This window comes from Acomys russatus, chromosome 9, assembly GCF_903995435.1.
Source record: "Acomys russatus chromosome 9, mAcoRus1.1, whole genome shotgun sequence".
In the NCBI taxonomy this organism is placed as follows: Eukaryota; Metazoa; Chordata; class Mammalia; order Rodentia; family Muridae; genus Acomys; species Acomys russatus.
In genome coordinates, this window is record NC_067145.1 from 42,263,633 (window position 1) to 42,284,175 (window position 20,543).

The window sequence follows — 20,543 nt, forward strand, 5'->3', positions numbered from 1 at the left end:
TTTCTCTGCTTTCAAGATTATTTTTGAATGTTTTTCCATGAATAAAGTCAGTGGTATATTTACACTGGAAAACTGTATGTTTAATTCTCATCTTAAAAGTTAGATTCTATTGCCGGGCATGGTGGCACTCACCTTTAATCCCAGCACTTGGGAGGCAGAGGCAGGCGGACCGCTGTGAGTTGGAGGCCAGCCTGGTTTACAAAGGCAGTCCAGGACAGCCAAGGCTAACACAGAAGAGACCCTGTCTCGAAAAACCAAAATAATAATAATAATAATAATAATAATAATAATAATAATAATAATAATAAAGCTGGGCGTGGTGGCACACACCTTTAATCCCAGCACTCAGGAGGCAGAGGTAGGTCGATCACTGTGAGTTCGAGGCCAGCCTGGTCTACAAAGTGAGTCCAGGATGGCCAAGGCTACATAGAGAAACCCTGTCTCGAAAAACCAAAATAATAATAATAATAATAATAATAATAATAATAATAATAATAATAATAATAATAATAATAAATAATAATGTTAGCTTCTATTTTAATTGCCAAGTTAAATAATTCCTATGTCTTCTGGATTCCAGGTATTTATAAGAAACACTTATTTCAAATATTTTCTCATATTCTTAAGTTTTCTTTTTACTTTGTTTATGTGTCCCTGGTGCACAAAAAAGTGTGTGTGACTTATGTTTGTATGTACATATGTGTGTGTGTGTATACACCGTTGGAGGCCAGGGATTGACAGTGACATGTCTTCTTCAGTCACTGTTAGCCTTATTTGATGAAAAAGGGTCTCTTCATTGAACCTGAAGCTAGCCATTCCAAAGGCCTGTTGACCCTTGCCAAGGGTCTCAGATGCACATGGCCAATTCATGTGTACATGGTCTTTTTACATGGGTGCTAGAGATCCAAACTCAGGTCTTTGTGTTTGTGCAACAAGCATTTTACCAACTCAGCCATCTGTCTACCTAGCCTCCCCAAATCTACAAATTTGAAGTTCAATATTTTTTCTTATTGCTTGTGCTTTTGCTATCAACCCAAGGATATGAATAACTATGCCTGTATATCTTTCCAAGAGTTTTATAAGGTTACTTCTTACATTTTGGTATTTGCTCCATTTGGAATTAAATGCCAAGTAGAGGTATAACTTCATCCTTTTACTAGGATTATCCTTCTGCCCTACACATAGATATTAATTTTCCAGTAACATTATTAGAAAGATTATCTTTTGAAGGAGAGATAGGCATTTTTTTTTTTGTTTAGATACTAAATGTGGGATAAGGAACAGACTTGTGAGTGAGCAGGTGATGTTTATTCCCTTACAAGTCAAACTACCTTGTTGGGGAGCATGGTAGTTACCAGCTGAAAAGCATCCTTGAATAGATTTTGAGAGAAGATATAAATGTGAGCCAAAAACAGGAGGTGGGACGTCTTTGGAGGCTAGGGATTGTTTGGCTGTTCATTGCTCCACTTGGAGATGCTCCCAGAGAGAACCGCTCAAGGGAAGGCTTCAGGGCTCAGGGCTCAGGGCTCAGGGCTCTGGGCTCTGGCTGAGGCCCTGGGTTCTGGTTGCTCCAGATTCCAGAAGAAGAAATCCTGCTGACTATGCCAGTAGAATAGTTCCTCGGAACTGATACCCAGAAGGTTTCATTCTAGTGTTTTTAAATCTCCTTTTCCTCTTGTTTAGGTTAGTTGGGTTATAAGTGAGGCTAATACGTTCATAATAAAATATAATTGTTAAGAAAATCGAGCTTATAGTCTTTCTCTATTACATCATCATTCTCCATTCATAAAATGTTGGTTAATAATAGACTCATGGATTTGGCTCTGTCTCTTACTTCTATTTCACTGATCTGTGCATTCTTATTCTAATACTACATCTCTTTGCTGGTTATTGCCTAGGAGTAAATTCTTGAAAATATTTTTTTTCTATTAATTAACAAAAACGTACATGTATGGGTGTTTTGCCTGCACGTGCGTCTGTGCACCATGTGTATGCAGGGCCCAAGAAGGCCAGGAGTGAGCATCAGACAACTGATGCCTGAGATAAGGGTTCCAGACATGGGTGCTAGGAACCAAATCCGGGTCCTCTGGGAAGAGTAGCTAAGGTTCTAAGCCTCTGGGCCCTCTCTCCAGCTCTTTTGGAGAGAGCTTTGACACCCAGAATTATGACTCCTCCAACTTTGTTCTTATGCAGGATTTGTTTGTCCATTCTGGGCTTGCTTGCTTATTCATTCATTCATTCATTCATTCATTCATTCATTCATTCATTTTATTAGGGAGTTTGGGATCAGTTTGTCAACTTCCGATTAAAAATAATGGAGGCCTGGGATATTTGATAGAGATTGGACTTAGTAAGGGATGTGTTGCCATCTTAACAATGCTAAGTCTTCAAAACAACTACTACAGACACCTCTTCCTTTTGTGGATCTTAGTTTGTTACAATGATGTGTTGTAGTTTCCATATGCCTCAGATTTATTTCCACAAGCTTATTTTGTACTACTTTAATGTGAATTTTCTTCTTGCTTTGAGGTTTCGTGTGTTTATTGCTCATGTGTAGAAGTAGAATTGATTTTGTATACTGAACTTGCTTCCTGTAATATTGGAGACTTGTTTATTAGCTCCGAGAGTCCCTCTCAGCAGTTTTAAGATGTTTTTGTATGGGGAGCTATGCCGTTTACAATACAGATAGTTTTCCTTCTTCCTTCCATCTGTGAAACTATTCTTTGTTTCTGTGCCCTAACTGTCTGGGTAATGGCTTCCAAAAACAATTGAAAAGCAGTGGTGAATTGCTCCTGACCTTAGGAGGTGACTCTTCAGTCTTCCACTGTTAAGCATGGTGCCACCTACAGGGTTTAGTTGGTGATAATATCTCACTGTGAATTCTCTAACATTCCTGTTTTGTTCAATGGTTTTACCATGACAATATGTTGGATTTTGTCAAATATCCCCTCTTCTGCATTTGTTGAGATGAACATGCTCTGTCCAATATTATATTAATGCATTAACTTCGATTGACATCTTTCCATAGTGACACACTTTTGAATTGTTGGGTTGGAGTCTGAGCCAGGGCCTATAATCCTTTTTGGAAGCTGACTTCTGTAGAAAATATTTTTGTTAAGATTTTCTTCTGTCTGTCTTCTTAAGGGATTTTGGTTGGTGTCCTTCCTTTCTTATGATATAGTTATGATTTTGAAATTAAGTAACACTAGTAGTCTCTTATCATCATTTGGGAATATTACCTGGTCTTCTATTTTAGAGTGATCTGTGAAGAATTGGTATAAAATTTATGCTGTAACTCACCATCAAAGCTATTGGGTCTTTGGATTTCTTTCCCCTGGGATGCTCTTTTGATCATTAATTAAATGATTTTTCTTATTACAGATCTGTTGAGATTTTCTGGTATCTCCCTAGTTACTCTCAGTTTGAGGCTTTCTGGGGAGTATCCAGAATGGTGGTACTGGAGGGAATTAAGTTCTCTGTGGGTGCAATTCTACGGTCTTGGTTTGACATGTGCCAGTTGTAGCTGATAGGGAGGTGAGTGGTTGGAAGCCAAGTGAGCCACTGCTGCAGCAGAATGGTCACAGGTCTAGCTACCCACAGGGATGCCATGGCTCTGGCTCTGGCCTTAGGTGATGCCTCGGGTGGCAACAACAGACAGTGATGGAGACAGACAGCTTGTGGGACTGGTTTCTCCTATTTTTGCTGCATGGAATAAATTAATCTCACTTCACACTCATTTTCATATTTACTTTGCATAAAGAAGAGAGAGATAGCTACTCAAGGACATATAATATGTGGACATAAGAATGTGAATAAAAAATCGTAGGATAATACTAGTATTTGAAAACTATGAGAGTAGTAATTCTGAATTACCTAGGTGTTTTATTTGTTGTTTTAAAAGTGATTGGAACACACATATACATACAGAAATGTATCAAGTTAAAAGCAGGTAAAAAAACCTCATATTTTAAACAAGGTGCATAGCCATTAAACTATAAATACAAAGCTCTTTGCTGAGACTTAGACATAAAATATTAATGCTATCATTGGAAATTAGAGCATATATAAAATATTTTAAAAATAGAACTCAAAATTGCAGGGCTGCGAATGCAAGTTTTATAAAGTACATTTCACAGTTGTGGGTCAGACCACAGAGCAAGCGGAACATCTGAACCAGACAAAATAAGCAAAACATTAAGTCTCATTGGCTTTCAGGGTAACCTGCACTCCTGTCTTACACCAAACAGTGTACTTGAAAGGAAGAATAATCAAGACTAATTCCACTTTTCTCTCACTTTTCATTCAAACATACTTACTAATAGATGTTCAGGACTTTGAGTATGTACTCTAATTAACAGACACCACCTTTTCTCAATATTCATGCATTGCCCAAGGTTTGTGCTTCATAAGAGAAGTCCTCTACACACTAATTTATAAATGGCATTTCGAGATAACTCCCCATACTGTATGGGTTATTTTTTTTTTCTTCCATCCTTCTCTATCCCTTTTCTTCCACTCTTTCAACATTCTAACACTAAATAGGAGGATAAAAGGATAGAGGGAAAGGGTGGGAGAGGTGATGTAATCCTTAGAATACTTCCTGCTGATTAGGGACATCAAGTTTCTTGGGGGAAGTATAGTCTTCATATTCACGTGTCTAATGCCTTCTTCTTGTTTCTTCTTTGCGCATGACTACTTAACAAACCACAACCAACAGCATCCAGCTAGCTACCAGCCAGCAACCTACCCATCGGGGCTCTAGCATTTATATATCCTCTGCAAAGTTCCCAGCATTCAAAACATCACACAACTGCAGAAACTATCTGCAGCTGGCAAAACCATGCCCCTGCCAGAACAGAAGGCAAATCAATCACCACCCACTGAGAATCAGCCCCATATCCCTACACCTGGGATTAAAATGAAAACGGAGGTGGAAAAGTGAGAGGAAGGAGAAAAGGACCCAGAGGTGACAAGAGCTGCACAAGAAGACCAGCAGAGCCAAATAACAAGGACCCAGAGGGGCCTGTGGAGTCTGAAGCACCAACCAAGGGCCATGCATAGACTGGACGTAGGTCCTCTATACAGATGTAGCCGATGGGCAGCTCCAGCTTCATGTGGGTCCTCTATTAAGGGAGCAGGGGCTGTCTCTGACATGGACTTTGTTGCCTGTTTTTTGACCACTCCCTCCTGATGGGACTGCCTTGCCAGGCCACAAGAGAAAAGGACAAGCTCAGTTCTGATGGGACTTGATGAGCTGGGGTGGATAGGTACAGGGGCTCCCCTTTTCTGAGGAATAAGGATGATGGGGTAGGGAGGGAGGGTGGGGCTGGGAGGAGAGGAGGGAGGGGGCTATGACTGGGATGTAAAGTGAATAAATAATAAAAGATAAATAAAATAAAAACATATTCTTGTAATCTGTGTTTTTCATAAAAGAAACCAAAGTTCCAAAATCCTCACTACACAACCCCTAAGTTTCTACAAATGACCTTCATGCATCAGCATGACTGAAAGCCTTGGCCATTGCGCTGGGGACCTGCAGTGTGCTGTCAGGCTGATGTCTAAGCCATCCCCAGAGGTGGCAGAGTGGCAGGAATAGGCAGAGATGGCTATCTTCTGGCTTGTCGGATATTTTTACAATTAAGCAGCCCCTCTTTAAAGCTTAGGGGGCTTGTTTTCATGGCTCCTTGTGGGCCATTCATAACAGTTCACTCTGTGCAAGACCACAAGGGATGTGGTTTCAGGGGGTAGCTCCAGACAGACTACAAATAAACCAAGAAAGGGGAGGTGAGAACACAGAGGAGCTGTTCCCATGTAGTGGGATTAGCAACGTAAGTCATCTGCTTGTTCTGTGGTTTGTATTCTTCACTTCCCAATTGTATCCCCCTCCCTCCCTCCCTCTCCTCAGAAAGAAGAGCCCTCCTCCCCTAACATCTGACCTCAGCCTATCTGTGTCATCTGTACTACTTGTATCCCCTTCTTCTGTGGCCTGGCAAGGCCACCCTAGCCGGGGGAAGTGATAAAGGTTGGAGGGCCAGAGTCCATGCCAGCAGTAGTCCCTACTCCCCATAGTGTGAGACCCACAAGGAGACTGTGCTGCTACATCTGAGCAGAGGTTCTAGGTCCACATCACACATGATTCCTGCTTGCTGCATCCGCCTCTGTATTGTAATGTAGTTATATCATGTAGTTAATATCTGCTTATGAGTGAGTATATACCCTGTGTGTCTTTCTGGGTCTGGGTTATCTCACTCAGGATGATCTTTTCTAGAAGCGAGAAGACATGGCCTTCCTAGCTCTCACAAAAGCCTTCTCCTTTCTGTTAGGTGATTTTGAGTCTATGCAGAGCAGAGCAAAGCTGTAGAGCTTTGGTGTATAGCCAGGCATAGTTTCTGGGGGTCTGTCTGAATCTGAGTAGCTTGTGCCCTAGCGTGGGTCCCTGGTGTGTTCCACACCGATGCTTTTCAACTAGTGAATTTAGGAAGTGTCTGTTTGTTAAGAGCAAACTGACTTTGAAGACTTCCTGATTGTTAAATGCTATTTAAAATGGCAAGCACCTCCAGGGACTAGGTCTAGAGCGGTGGGTCTCAGCCTGTGGTGAGTGTCGAATGACCCTTTCACAGAAGCCTAAGACCATTGGAAGACACAGATGTCTACATTACGATTCATAACAGCAGCAAAACTACAGTTATGAAGTTGCAAGAAAAATCATTTTATGGTTGGGCTCACCACAAAATGGGGGAGTGTATTAAAGTGTTGCAGCATCAGGAAGGTTGAGATCCACTGGTCTAGAGAGAAACCCAGGCTATCAAGTAATGAGCTATGAACCAGGGATAGATACTTAAGTCCTTTAAAATCTAATTTACCAACTTTCTGAGAAGCCAGTTTTAGAGTTCTATACTGCCATCATCATCTGTTTTCCTTAATCATGACACTTTTCTAGAAGGTATCTCGCTACTCTCCCAATATATGACAAGCCGAGGGCATGGTGACAAGTTTTGGTAACTTTCTGTTTAGCCCTAGCAACTTCCTTAGGCTTTGAAGGCTGCTCAGCTTCCTGTCCACATGCACCACTGACAGGGAAAGAGACCTTCCTTAGAATCAGAGAACAAATACCTTCTCTCTGGTATCAATGACCCTTCAATAAATGCCACAACAAGCAGGACTCCACTCAAGGGTGTCCCCGAATATTGGCCACTAAAGACGCAAAGCCCCAGGGAGCTCAGCAGAAAAAGGCTGGCAACCTTGTCACTCTTAGGATCCACAAAGTAAGCTTTTCCCCTCTTTTTAGTCAAGATGCAATGACCATAGCTCTATGCTCAAAGGATACTGTCAATGGCATATGATTTTGGCTGAATTAGGATGCTGGCTAGAGCTGTTCTGAAACTCCTGCATATGAAAATCCTTTGGCCATGGCTTGGCACCTTGATGTGGTTTGGATGTGACAGATTATATTTCCCAAAGGTTTGTGTGCTGGAAGATTGGTCCCTCCAGAGGCCATGGCTTAATGTGGAACTTTAAAGTCTGGGTCGAGTGTGTTAACCCTCAGGTTATTTGAGTTATAGCCTTCTGAGGTGGAGGATTGATGAATTAATTCAATTCACTTGGGATGCCGCAGTTAGCTGCTCCTTTTACTCCTCTTCCTCTTCCTCTTCCTCTTCCTCTTCCTCTTCAACAAAGTCTTTCTGAGTAGCCCAAGCTGGAATTGAACTCAACAATTTCTTCCCCAAGCCTGCTGGGCACTAGGGCCAATGACCTGGTTCATTATGCTCAGCTCCTGGGCTCCCTCTTGAACACAAACATGCCTGGTCTCTAGCAGGCACCCTGGCCTCTTGTTTTGAAATGAAACATGATGTCCTTAAGGGCCAGAGACACCATTAGGCTGATTGGATGTGCAGGCTTCAGAACTATGAGACAAACTCTTTATAAAGTTAACCTAGCTTCAATGTTTTGTTACAGTAACAAACTATGCCTTAACTTTACCTAAAGAATAAAGACACAGTCGGGCTTGGTGGCACATTCCAGTAATGCCAGCACTCGAGGAGGCAGAGGCAGGCAGATCTCTGTGAGTTCTAGGCCAGCTTGGTCTACAAAGTGAGTCCAGGACAGCCAAGGCTACACAGAGAAAACCAGTCTTGAAAGAAGGAGGAGGAGGAGGAGGAGGAGGAGGAGGAGGAGAGAGAGAGAGAGAGAGAGAGAGAGAGAGAGAGAGAGAGAGAGAGAGAGAGAGAGAGAGAGAGAAGAGAGTGGTAGGAGAAACCTGTGGAGAGCCACAGATACTTGCATAGCCATCCAGAAAAGAAGGCTGTTGTTTCTTTGTATGAATGAAGAATGAACAATAACATTCTGTGAACAGCCTTTTAAGGAAGATTGGTCTACATTTACCCATAGAGTAAAATGACTGTTCTTCAGAATCTGTGTAAAGCCCTATTTTAAGTTCTCTGCCCCAGAGAATTGTTATAAGTTACGCTAAGCAAGTCCCAACCTTATCACGTTCGAGTGCTGCCTCTGCAGAGATCAACAAAATTGTTTTTCTTTTCCTTTAATAATTTACGGTACACAACTATAATTTATTATTCAAAGAACACATAAAGAAATAGACACCAATATCACCCATTCACTTCTTAAATTTTACTGGGAGACAAACTAAAACATACAAAAACAAACCTGCCCACAAACAGTAGACATTTGGTGCTAATGAGCACAGTACAGAAAACTGCTCTGTGTTTTACAGAACATGGAATGTTGAATAATGCATGAAGGGACCAATCCCAGGCCACAGTCAGAAAGAGATTTCCACAGCTTGCTCAAATCCTTATTTTAAACAGCATAAAAAGGCCCTTTCATTTTTTCTTTTTCTTTCTTTTTTTTTTTTTTTTTTTTTGGTTTTTCGAGACAGGGTCTCTCTGTGTAGCCTTGGCTCATTTTTTCTATTAGCAAAAAGCTAATGTATTTGCAGAAACATTTATTATAGGGCATAAATAAAAATGTTAGCATTATTTTAAAATCTCTATCCCCTGCCAACTAAAGCCATCCCCCTTGTTTTGTTTGTTGAAGACATATCTGGCCTTTCTGAGCTCAGAGATATTTCCTTCCCAGTCTTACCCTGTTATTCAGGGTAGCCTTAAACTCACTCTGTAGGCTGAACACCAACTCATGATCCCCCTACCTCAGCCTCCTGAGTGTTCATAAACAAATAAAGAAAACTAGTTTAGTAGCTCTGTGGAAGTCCTGGCTGTGGTTTCGATCCATCTTCCCTCATTCATGGATGGAGACAAGAGTGTCTGTGGTAAATTAAAGGAACTCTGAAATGAATGAATATTCTTTGTTTTGTTTTTGTTTTTGTTTTTTGTTTTTTGTTTTTTTTGCTTGTTTTGTTTTGTTTGTTTTGTTTTCAGTTCCATCAGTGCTTCTGAGCTAGCTAGAACAGCCTCGCTTCTTTTTCTCCCTCCTCACCCCTTTACTCTCATCCTGATTTTGTAAAGTGTAAGAAATTTCAGGTTCAAATATATTGCACTGCAGGGATGGCCTGCTGAGAATTGTCAGTAGAGAAATTATACAAACGATAAAGATAATTAAAATTTGGTCTGTGGTCAGGAGTATATTTGAAGTGATAGAATTTGTGACCAGAAAGTGTGACATTCAATTCCAAGCACCACAGATAAATAGATAGGTAAATGTTTGGTAGGTTGGCAGATGGCTGCCTACTTGGTATTGTCGCAGATGCAGATAATTCTGAACATATGTGGCACAAGCCTCCTCCCAAGAGGCACATTTCTACCTCTGTCCCACTTGTACCCTGTGCTTCAGTGCTAACTATCAGGATCTTAAAAGTCTAATCTGGATTGTTCTTGTCTCTTTGGCTGTGTGATGCTTCTCCATGGGCAAAGGCCATCAGAGAAAGGAGAAAAGATTTAGTAAAAAGTACTTGAACCTTCAAGTCCCTAGGACACAGTATACTGAAGGGAGAGCCAGGAAGAGCATGCCAATCGGTCTACTTTTTTTCTTTCATAAAATAAATAGGCCTTATGGTTTCTTAGTGTTAGAGGCTGAATTCAGATTTAAGTTATCTCTCCTGAAAATCCAATTCCGTGTCATTTCTAACTTCACCCTGTGTATCGTGAGAGTCAACCCAGACTAAAGGTAGTATTTCTATGGCAGAGCCAGTGAGGTCTTGTGTCTTTTCCATAATTTTTCCATGCATTTGGTGCTCTGGATGATCTATGGACATGGCCACCAGTCAGTAAGACAGTAGGCGACAGAGACAGAAATGCTGAATCCTTAAGGCAAGTGGCTTTGGTCTTTGTTGCTTAGCCTATATTCAAAGTCAACAAAGTCACCTTGTATAATCAAACCTACAAATTCCCCCAGAATGTTCTGCTCAAAGGAGCATGATTTTCTTTTCCTTGTGTTAAAAAAATGAATCTAGACATGAAAATGAAGTGCCTGTGACGTTCGCGATGGCTATGATGTTCAGGATATGTGGTCCCCCAGCACAGGCTGTGTTGGCCCTTAAGTCCCAGACAGGGTTCTCCTGGGGCCTGGTTTTCTTTCTTCCCCTCTAGTTCTGTGTCCTTGCCCATATTGATCCAGTGATTTAACCTTCAGCTTAATTTTCCCACACTCAATTTCTGTGGCTTACAACTAGAAACTCCAGCCTGACATTTTGAAATCATGTGTCACCCTTACAATCTCACAGGTGAGGTATCAATTTACAGATGATAAAACTAATTCTCAGATGTTAAAATAGTCTGCTTTTGACTGCATAAGTAGATAACAGAAGAAGTAAAAATTAAATGTGGAATTATCAAGGTTTATGTCAGGCTTCTCCCTCTTATTGTTATAAAATCCTGTATGGATTTTACAGCCTTAGCCTTGTATTCTGTTTTTTTCTATATTGCCTAAATTTAAGTTGTTCGTCCATCAACTGAGAAGTTAGCCTTCCTAGAAAACTGTGAACTCTCTAAAAGTAAGACTGGCCGTTCCAGTTCTGTGCACTAGCTCTAGTGTTATGACAAAACACCCCAAACAAAACCAGACTCAAATCCAGTCTGAAAGCATCTGCGGAAGCTCCACTCAACTAAAATCACCCAACCTTCGATAAATACAGTGTGTCTTCTACCCAACAAATACAGGGCATCAAATACAGTGTGTCCTCCACCTAACAAATGCAGTGCATCAAATACAGTGTGTCCTCCACCTAACAAATACAGGGCATCAAATACAGTGTGTCCTTCACCTAAAAAATACAGGGCATCAAATACCGTGTGTCTTTCACCCAGCAGATACAGTGCATCACTGCAAATGGGAAATGTGGTTAGAGACATCTGAGAAGAGAGAACCTCAGCTGAGGGACTGTGTCCATTAGACCAGCCTATGGGCATGCCTGAACAGACACTGTCTTGGTGGATGATTGATGTGAGAGAACCACACCCACTGTAGACAGCATTAACCCTGGGTAAGTGGGCCTGGGTTATATAAAATAAGCAGCTGCATGTTGTCTGGGGAAGCAAGACAGTAAGTAGCATTTCTCTATTCCTACCTGAATTCTTGTCTCATCCGCCTCTCCAATAAATAGCACCGAGGAGGAAAGCTAAGCAAATAACCACCCCGACCCTCAGGTTGGTTTTATTTGTGGTGTTTCGTCATAACACTAGAGCAAGTGCACAGAGCTGGAATGGCCAGTCCTACTCTTAGAGAGTTCACATTTTCTAGGAAGGCTAAATGCTCGGTTTATGGATGAACAACTTAAATTTAGGCAATAAAGAAAAAACAGAATACAAGAGTAAGGCTATGAAATTCATACAGGATTAGAGTAATTTTGCTCATTAAATTAGAAAACAAATTCTACCAGTGTTAAGCCTTTAGCAAAGTAATTCTTCATCATTGCCATGATTTCTGAGACTCAAAGAGGAAATCACTTCCAATCCAGTCTTTAAAATAAACAAAAGATGATTAAAGAAACCAGTTTCCCACATTCTAATTATTTCATATGCCCTCAAGATTACTGCTGTATTGGAACCAGTTAATATTCTCTTTAAATCAGTTCTCATTTGTTGCTTTAAAGAATTTTAAATGAGACTTCATATTGTCACTATAAAGAAAAGTCAGCTAGTACTTTCCATTAATAGATAGCAACTGTGGAAATAAACACAGTAGAACAGATTGACAGCTCTTAAGGACATGGCACTACAGTGAGTGTCTTCAAGCCTCTGGCTTGGTCTGTCTCTTCCAAAAGAAGATTAACAATGGTGTGATGGGTGTTTCAAAAAAAAAACCCCTACATGTTTCAAATTAATCTTTCACCTGGAAATAATAAGATTGAATGGGAACCTGAAAAGAAGTAATCTTCTCACACTATGATTTGATGGTATCTAACATGGTCCTCATATTGTGTCAGATATCTTTCTACAGGCTACAGTTTTATGTGTTCCAAGTATTTGTGTCACCCTGAGGTATCACATGGTTGAGCTGAAAACTAGGAATGAACTGTGGGAAACTGTTTAGAGATCTACCACTGATTTTTCATCATTCATTCGTTCATACATTCATTCATCTGCCAATGAGTTAAGCACTTCTAAGATGTAGTCACAGGACTGCCTGGGGCTCAACGGCTAGACTGGTACTCACTCATTTCAAGAGAAAGACAAAGCATGATGAACATTACCATTAAATTAAAAAGTGATAAACTGTAAAAATATTATAAACAGACTGTAAGTGCTAGTCTAGTAGCAACTGATGTACTGATCAAGTGATGGATAAGCAATTCTTTCAGGACTCTAGAAGGTACACAACCATTGTCAGTTGCCATGGCTTTCTTGCATTTTTTTGTTTGTTTTGTTTTGTTTGGTGATCATCAGCTGACAAGTAGCAACTTTATGGAAACCTGGAGGGCATTATAGTACACAGTGCACTGACATGGTAAACCGAGAATGAGGAAGAGCACACAGATTGCCTATTCCTTTCCTTTTGTAACATAAATAGGCCTATGACTTCTTGGTGTTCAAAGCCAAATTCACATTTATGTTTGCTCTCATGAAACTCAGTGCCATATTGTTTCTAAACACACTGTAAATATATAAAGGGAATCCTGAGAGGCATGGATGATCTGGCTCACTCTCACCAATTAGCCAGAAAGGAAGGAAAGAAGGAAGAGAGAGAGAGAGAGAGAGAGAGAGAGAGAGAGAGAGAGAGAGAGAGAGAGAGAAAGCAGGAAGAGAGGAAGGTTGGAGGGAGGGTTGGTCTTGGGTGCCAGACAGAATAATTATCATAGTTTCAAAAATACTGTAAGGAGAGAGATTAGAAAAAAAAAAAAAAAAAAAAAAAACCAACAAAAAAACCAACAACTAATAATAACACATATTACTGTGGAACACCCCAACTAAGAGATACTTGTGGCCAGGTGGGTAGACAGCAGGATGCTCTATGGCCATCAGAAACACCTCAAGCTCACCTTTGGTGCCAGCCATTCTGCATCATTTCCCCTCCTTTCTTCTTTGGCACAACCTCACAGAAGCTTCCTTTAAACTTGCAGATAAGAGGTAAGGGAAAGCCTACAATTTCTGGCCACCCCTAGCACTGTGGACAGGCAGTTTATTTTATTGTCCTATTTCCATAATTAGGTTGCCCTGAACTAAGTGTAAGGAAACTTAGAGCACCCTGAATTTTTTAAGGTTGATAAACCCTGAAGAAATGGTAAAACAATATTTAAATACTTTTTTATTCCTTTAAATAAAAGTGCATCATTTTCCATCTTCCTTTTCCTCTCTCAAACCCCTCTAAACAGCCCCCCTACTCTCTCAAAAATTCATGGTCTCTTTTTCTTTAATTGTTACATACGTAATACATGTATTTATTACATATTTTAATATATCATGTTTATATGAAACTATTAACTTATGGACATGTTGTGTATATGTAATATATGAAAATATGAACATGTATGTAATATATTCCTAAGTATATAAATACAACTTGCTTAGTCTGCATATGGTTACTGGTCTATGTGTAATTTCGACTTGAAGAAGGATGACACCAGTTGACATACTGACATGCAGGGCCCCACTTGTCATGGGCCCTCACCCTAGACAAATGACTATGGGCAACTAAGAAATGATAAGAGCAGGAGAATTAGTCCTCCCCAGGGAAGAGCCTCCCAATTTGTTATCCCAAACTATTTTTTAAAAAGTAGCTTTATCTTGGAATGCCAGCAGTGTTACCCTGGGGCATGGAATTTAGGAAGGGAAGAGCATCTTTACACAATTGAGCATGCTGTTGACTTCTATACAGGATTGACAGTAACCATGACATCAGTTGTCCTTCTATGCTATCTTAGCTGGCAAATACTGTTGATATCCCAACAGTGTTTTTCCCCCAGAATAATTTCATCCTATAACAGAAACACAGGTTCTTAAAGCATCTTGTTCAAAGAGTTCAGTCCTACTAAAGATTCCTGAAGAATGTAATATATTTCTAGGTGTCTTAATTAGGTTCCCATTGCTGTGATAAATGTATGACCAAAAACATCTTGGGAAGAAAAGGATTTATGCCATCTTACACTTCAAGCAAACACTCCATCACTAAGGGAAGGCAGGCCAGGAACTCAAACTGGTCAAGAACCCAGAAAAAAGGGACTGAAAAGGGGGCCATGGAGGAATACTGCTTATTGGCATGCTCCTCGTGGCTTGCTCTTCCTGCTTTCTTATACAAGTCAGCGCCACCTGCTCAGCAACTGCCCTGCCCACAGTGGGCTGGGCCCTCCTACATCAACTACCCCTTAAGAAAATGAGGCCACAGATTCACTTATGACCTAGTCTAATTAATAGATGAAATTCTTGAGTGTAGGTTCCTCTTCCCAGATCATTCCAGCTGTTGTCAAGTGGGGGAATAAACTAACCAGGACATGTGGACCATATATGTATCTATTATCTTGCTATTTACATCTTGAATAATGGCCAGCTCAGTTAATAATTACTTGTTAAACCAAACAAGTTGTCCCCTCTGTGGGAATGAAGACTGGAAGAAAGTGACCTACCTGTGAAGCTTGAGGGTCACAGTTCCATAAACAGTAGCGAACCCAAGAAGACGGACCCATCTTAGGAGAATACAACGGAATGCACTTGGCTCAAAGTATAGAATAACAACCTGTGGGATGAGACAGAAAGAGACCTTCAGCATCAACTGCTGTCCCACAACACCCAGCACTTCATAATTGGATGCTTAATGGTAATTGATTTTGACATAAGTATGTGCTTACTGAAATACTTTCTTAAAATGCTTCCTTAATGTTCCATATGCTCACCCACAGGCTATGGGGGCCGATAAGAAGCAGGAGAGGGACATGTGTGCCAAAGATAACCCAGGAGCTTCAATGGCATATAAGCATCTTCAGTGGGCCCAAGAACAAGTGGCCAATGCTATGGGACAGTGAAAAAAGAAATGTTCAAGACACTCCACTGCCTATCATACACTGTTCATGTAATTTTCAGCAAGTTTTCATAGAAAAATTGGCCTGCCTCTGCCAGGGATGCTTGGATTGTTCTAAAGGATGAATAATGTATTAAGAGCAGAGATTTGAAATTACATGCTAGATCAACAGGCATGCATTTATTATGCTGAAGTCAGGGCCATCTTAACAGAAACTTGAGTGGTGACCCAAAGCCTGAATGTTATCTTTGGCTTTTTAAACTAGAAACTTGTCTACTGTGGGCACCTAACATTTCTTCCTTCTCCCCTGAGTTTCTAGAATGACATCAGTTATAATGCCTTTCTTGTGTTTTTGAGGTAAAACTATTTGAGAAACAGAATTAATACTGTAGGGAATTGGAAAAGAGCAAGACAAAAGTCTCAAGGAGACATGTTTCAAAGGTAAAAGTAGGCACATACCCAAGACATCACTGTATTGCATGTTCTGGAAGTCAAATGATAACTTTTGACTCTATTCTTCCACTTACATAAAATGTATTATTAATTTTCTAACTCTCTCTCTCTCTCTCTCTCTCTCTCTCTCTCTCTCTCTCTCTCTCTCTCTCTCTCTCTGTGTGTGTGTGTGTGTGTGTGTGTGTAGAGTTAATATACACTTAAAGGTTTGCCTTTATGATCTATAAGAAAAAGATTTGAACTCAGAAAAAACATATAAACACAAAACTAGTTAAATTTTTGTAAATTGGTCTATAAATTTTAGCTCACTTATGTTAGAAATATTTTTTTGCACATGAAAGCTACATTAATTATGAGTTCTTCAAAGCAAGTGTCATTGTGTAGTAAATGCTTGAAGCTGAATGAGGAAGAGAGGATTTGAGTTGGGGAAGAAATATTGATACATGGCTATGGGATTTGGGAGTCACCAGTGTTTTTCCTCACTGCAAAAAAAAAAAAAAAAAAAAATTGGCAAGTTGGAGACTAGAGACACTAGAATAGAAAAGGGAAAGCACATAAGTCTCAACTATTAGCATTAGAAATGTGCTTTGAATTTTTCTTGCAGTGTGGATTCCTGGGCTACACAGCTCTGAGTCAGGAGATAGCTCTCCACTGGAGAGGAAGATCTGGTGGGGCAAGGAACAGAGGGGCAAGTAGTTAAATGGATCCTGGAGCAAAGAGTATCCAGCAAACATTGGCTAATGTGAGTAGGAAAGTTACTTTCTTTATTCTTCATTGTAGAAGTAACAGTTTTTTGTGGCATTGTAACTACACCCACTGTTTCCACCGATGACTTTCTGCCCCTCTAGCCACTCCTCTCTTTGAGTTTCTATCTTCAACTTTTGGCTGTGTAGGTTTCCCACTGTCTTATATTTTAATCTCTGAATCAAAAGTAGAATTATAGAAGGGCATGGATCTTGGTATGCCCATGTACTTCACAAATAGAAAATTCTTTAAATATTTACTTAGCAATCTATTTAAAGTTTTTAAAAATGTTGTTTTGAAAATAAACCATTTGAAAGCCCCTATTTTTAATCACAAGTTAGGTTTTATAGATAGATAAGGTAAAATGGTTAGGTAAAGTCTTCAAGTCCTCAGAGACCTACAGAATATGGCATTTAAGAAGCTTTTAATATCTTAAAGATTCTTTGACAACAAGACAGGCTAACTCCTGGCAACACCCAGCCTACCTCAAAGAAGATGATGAGCATCAAAGATCCTCATTATGGCTTCAAATGTGGCAAATCAGCCACTGGGAAAAACATCCTCATTTCTACCACAGACATAATTCTGCCTAAAACTGGACAAGCTTGGATGGAGGCAAAAATCAATGACCAAACTCTGCCAAGACAGGGTAAGGAAGTCCTCAATAGTTCCTGTCTCACAAATATGTCTGTCAGCTATATTGGGCCAGAAGGCTGAAGATGATGCTCCAATGTTATAGAGTTTTGAGTGACTCTTCAGGCAGTAAACTGTCTCAGTCATTTTTATTTTCTTCTCATTTTGGGAGCTGCTAACCTGTACTTCTGGTTCGCTCAAGTAATTAAATTTCATTCCTTCTCAAGACTCTGATGGGGTTGAAGACTAGATAGATTAGTCTTACAATTAACCTAAGCTGTTTAGGGGTTAAGATGTTTTTGGGTCAAGATAGAGGTTTTGAGTTGGCAGAGATGAGATATGATAGATATTGATTCTCATTCAGAATTTTAGATTCACCAAGAGAGGCAAGATGTTTTCAACAAGGTTGCCAAATGCAATTAGCCAAAATATCTTGAATGTAACATTAATATGATCCCTGATTATTTCGTGGTTCTTCTTGCTGTATGCAATTTTTCTGCTTATGTGTAATAATATAAATGTATATGCCAAAAAATAAAAAATAAAATAAAATCTGGTAAAAAAAAAAAAAAAAAAAGAAAGAAAGAAAGAAAGAAAGCCACTTTAAAAAAAAAAAGAAAATCCCAATTAGGACTTATCAATAATTGTTATTTCAATTGACATATTTAAATATTTATTTACCCAGAATTTAAAAAGCCATAGAAGCAAATTAGATGTGGAAGAAGTTACAAATGCACAGAACAGATGTTAAATGTAAATGATGAATATAATGACATATTCATTTGAAATATTTCATGGGAGTTATCTAGACACTAAATTGAGCACGTTTTACGTACTTAGGCTGATTTTATTCCCACAATGATTTTTACCATAAGGGCTTTTATAGAAGAAAAGTGAGCATGGTATGAAGGAACCAGCCCCCTTAAAGACCCCCATTAAGGCCAAAGTCTGGGAAAATGTAAAAGTCGGCCTACCCAGTCCTCCCTTAAAGACCCCATTAAGGCCAAAGCATGTAAATTTCTAGAGGGTCCAGCTTGAACCAAGGACAGACAGATATCAGATCACTGTATGTGTGTGGCAGGGACAGGAAAAACCTTGACGAGTCCAATTTGACTCAAGGTCTCAGTCTGTGCTCAGGGTCCAGCTGGACTCAAGGACAACCAGCTGTGTTTAAAATTTCCACTACCCCTCCCCAACTATAAAAGTTCCTAAATGCCCCCCTGTGACTGCTTCAACCAATCTTTTCCATAGGTTAACTTGCCCGTCCACCCATCATCCAACCACCGAACGCCAAGATTTGTAACTCCCTGCTTGTAGGTTTTCTGCCCAAACGCCAACCAATCACATACTGTAAAACTCATTTCTTTGTCTAAAACCTATAAAAGGCCCATGCCTCTGCTTCTCGGGGTCTGCAGCTTGAAAGAATGGACAGGCCCCATCGCGATGGCTCAATAAATTCCTACGCGTTTGCATCGACAACGGACTCCGTCTCTTAGTGGCGAGTCCGGGAATAGACTAGACATCTCTCTAAAGGTCTCAGTCTTACAGGTAAATTTAAGTAACGTGTCCCAAGTCTCATAGTTGGAAGGTTTGGTGACAGGGTCTGAATGCAGGCACTCTGTTCAGAGTTCATGTTTACAAGAGCTGTGCTGACTGGCATCTCTAAACTCTCTCTTACCGGGAAGGGCCTGGTAACATCAACCTGTGACCTAAAGCACAGGGAGGACTTGGAGGAAAGGAAGTAATTTTAGTGGAATTGGATTTATTCTCGCTGGGTGGGTGGGCATTTGAGTGAGGACCTAAGGAGAAACAGGTTGTAAGTGTGCAGGCTAAAGCCCAGCACGGAGGGAGGCAAGACAGAAGGTGTTGTGGAAAAGTCTGGAGTTTACGGCCACAGAGAGGAACTATAAAGAGAACCATGGATGATGAAGCTCTGAAACTGGAGTGGCGGGGGGGGGGGGGGCAAGCGTGCTGCCAGCTTTGAACAACACGGTAAGGAAATCAGAATTATTCCATGAGCACCCCATTAAGATTCGTTCTGCTTGGTCTGAGATAGTTGCTAAGGAACTCAGCTAGCAACGGACTGTTACAGGATTGGCCAGACTACAGAACCGGAAGAGGCTGAAGGTAAGAAGATTGGCTGGACCGGAGAGCAAGCTGGAATGCCTCATCGTGGACAGACATTTTTCTTTGTTTAATTCCTCGTCTTTCGTTGTAGGTCCCCAACACCTGGAGTGACGTTCCTGCTTGCACCACCATCCTCCTGAGGACTTCAGTGGTTCTCAGACTCTTAGGAGAAACTCCAGGTTCTTTCAGATGGTTGGCAAGGGTCAGCACCATGGATCCCCACTAACCTCTGCTGTGTCATCACCATGTTGTTCCCACCCAAGCCTGCAGATCCTTACATGTGTGGCATTTTTTAGATGTTCCTTACACAGCCCCATGGCTCACCTGCACCTGGGCTTTTTCTATCTACCACTTTTGGATTTGACCAAAATAGTCCTTCCTGAAGGAGGAATAGGGCTTCCTCTGGGGTACCTCAAGGCCTCTACTTGTTCTTCATCTCTCTCCCCTAGTAGGGGTAGGTGCTGTGACAGCCATGTTCATCTTTTGTGGCACTGAGAATGAGTCCTGGCATACCAGAAAGGCCTCAGTCAGAGCATGTTGAATGGAATAAAGCAGATGAAGCTATAGGGGATGGGGGCATGCCACTTAATGTAATCAATATCAAGAGATTGATAGTTCAGTTATTTGTGTAGGTGAAAGAATACCTGACTGAAGGAAACACTAAGCATCTGATTATTCCTTAAGGCAAAAGAAAATAAATATTAAAGGCATATGAAGACTTTAGGCCTAGGTGACTGAGAGTGGGATGATTGTGTTTGGAACTAAGCAGGAGAAGGGGGGGGAGGATGCATAAGGATGGAGTAAATTATGAGACTTCAACCTAGACACTTCCTTGTCACATCCCTCATGACTCAGCTCAGGCTTGGCATCCATGACACTTCCCACTCCTCCCACGCAACGTCAGAGTTCCATCTTATCAGAACATTATTTACTCTTGTTGAATGCTAAGCTTCCTTCATTCACTCAACAGCTCTGTTTTGAAGTAATTATTTCGGTAACTCAGTTATTTAACATCTCTTCTTTTCTGGAACATAATATATACAACAGTGTTTAGCTATGTCATTCAAAATTGCAAGCAATTCCCCGGCATAGCACCTGCCAATACCTGGTAGCAGATGAATCCATTATGTATGATGTATGTTATATATATCACATGATGTATA

The 20,543-nt window shown here is 40.5% G+C and overlaps 1 protein-coding gene across 1 annotated transcript in view; it reads right to left on the reverse strand.

Annotated features, from left to right (window-relative positions):
* The window catches only part of Gpr158 (G protein-coupled receptor 158), a 346,810-nt gene that overhangs the window by 45,081 nt on the left and 281,186 nt on the right, over nucleotides 1-20,543 (reverse strand). Inside the window, exon 6 of the mRNA XM_051151238.1 lies at nucleotides 15,032-15,141. Within this exon, the coding sequence (XP_051007195.1) occupies nucleotides 15,032-15,141 (110 nt within the window). The remainder of the gene's footprint in view (nucleotides 1-15,031; nucleotides 15,142-20,543) is intronic.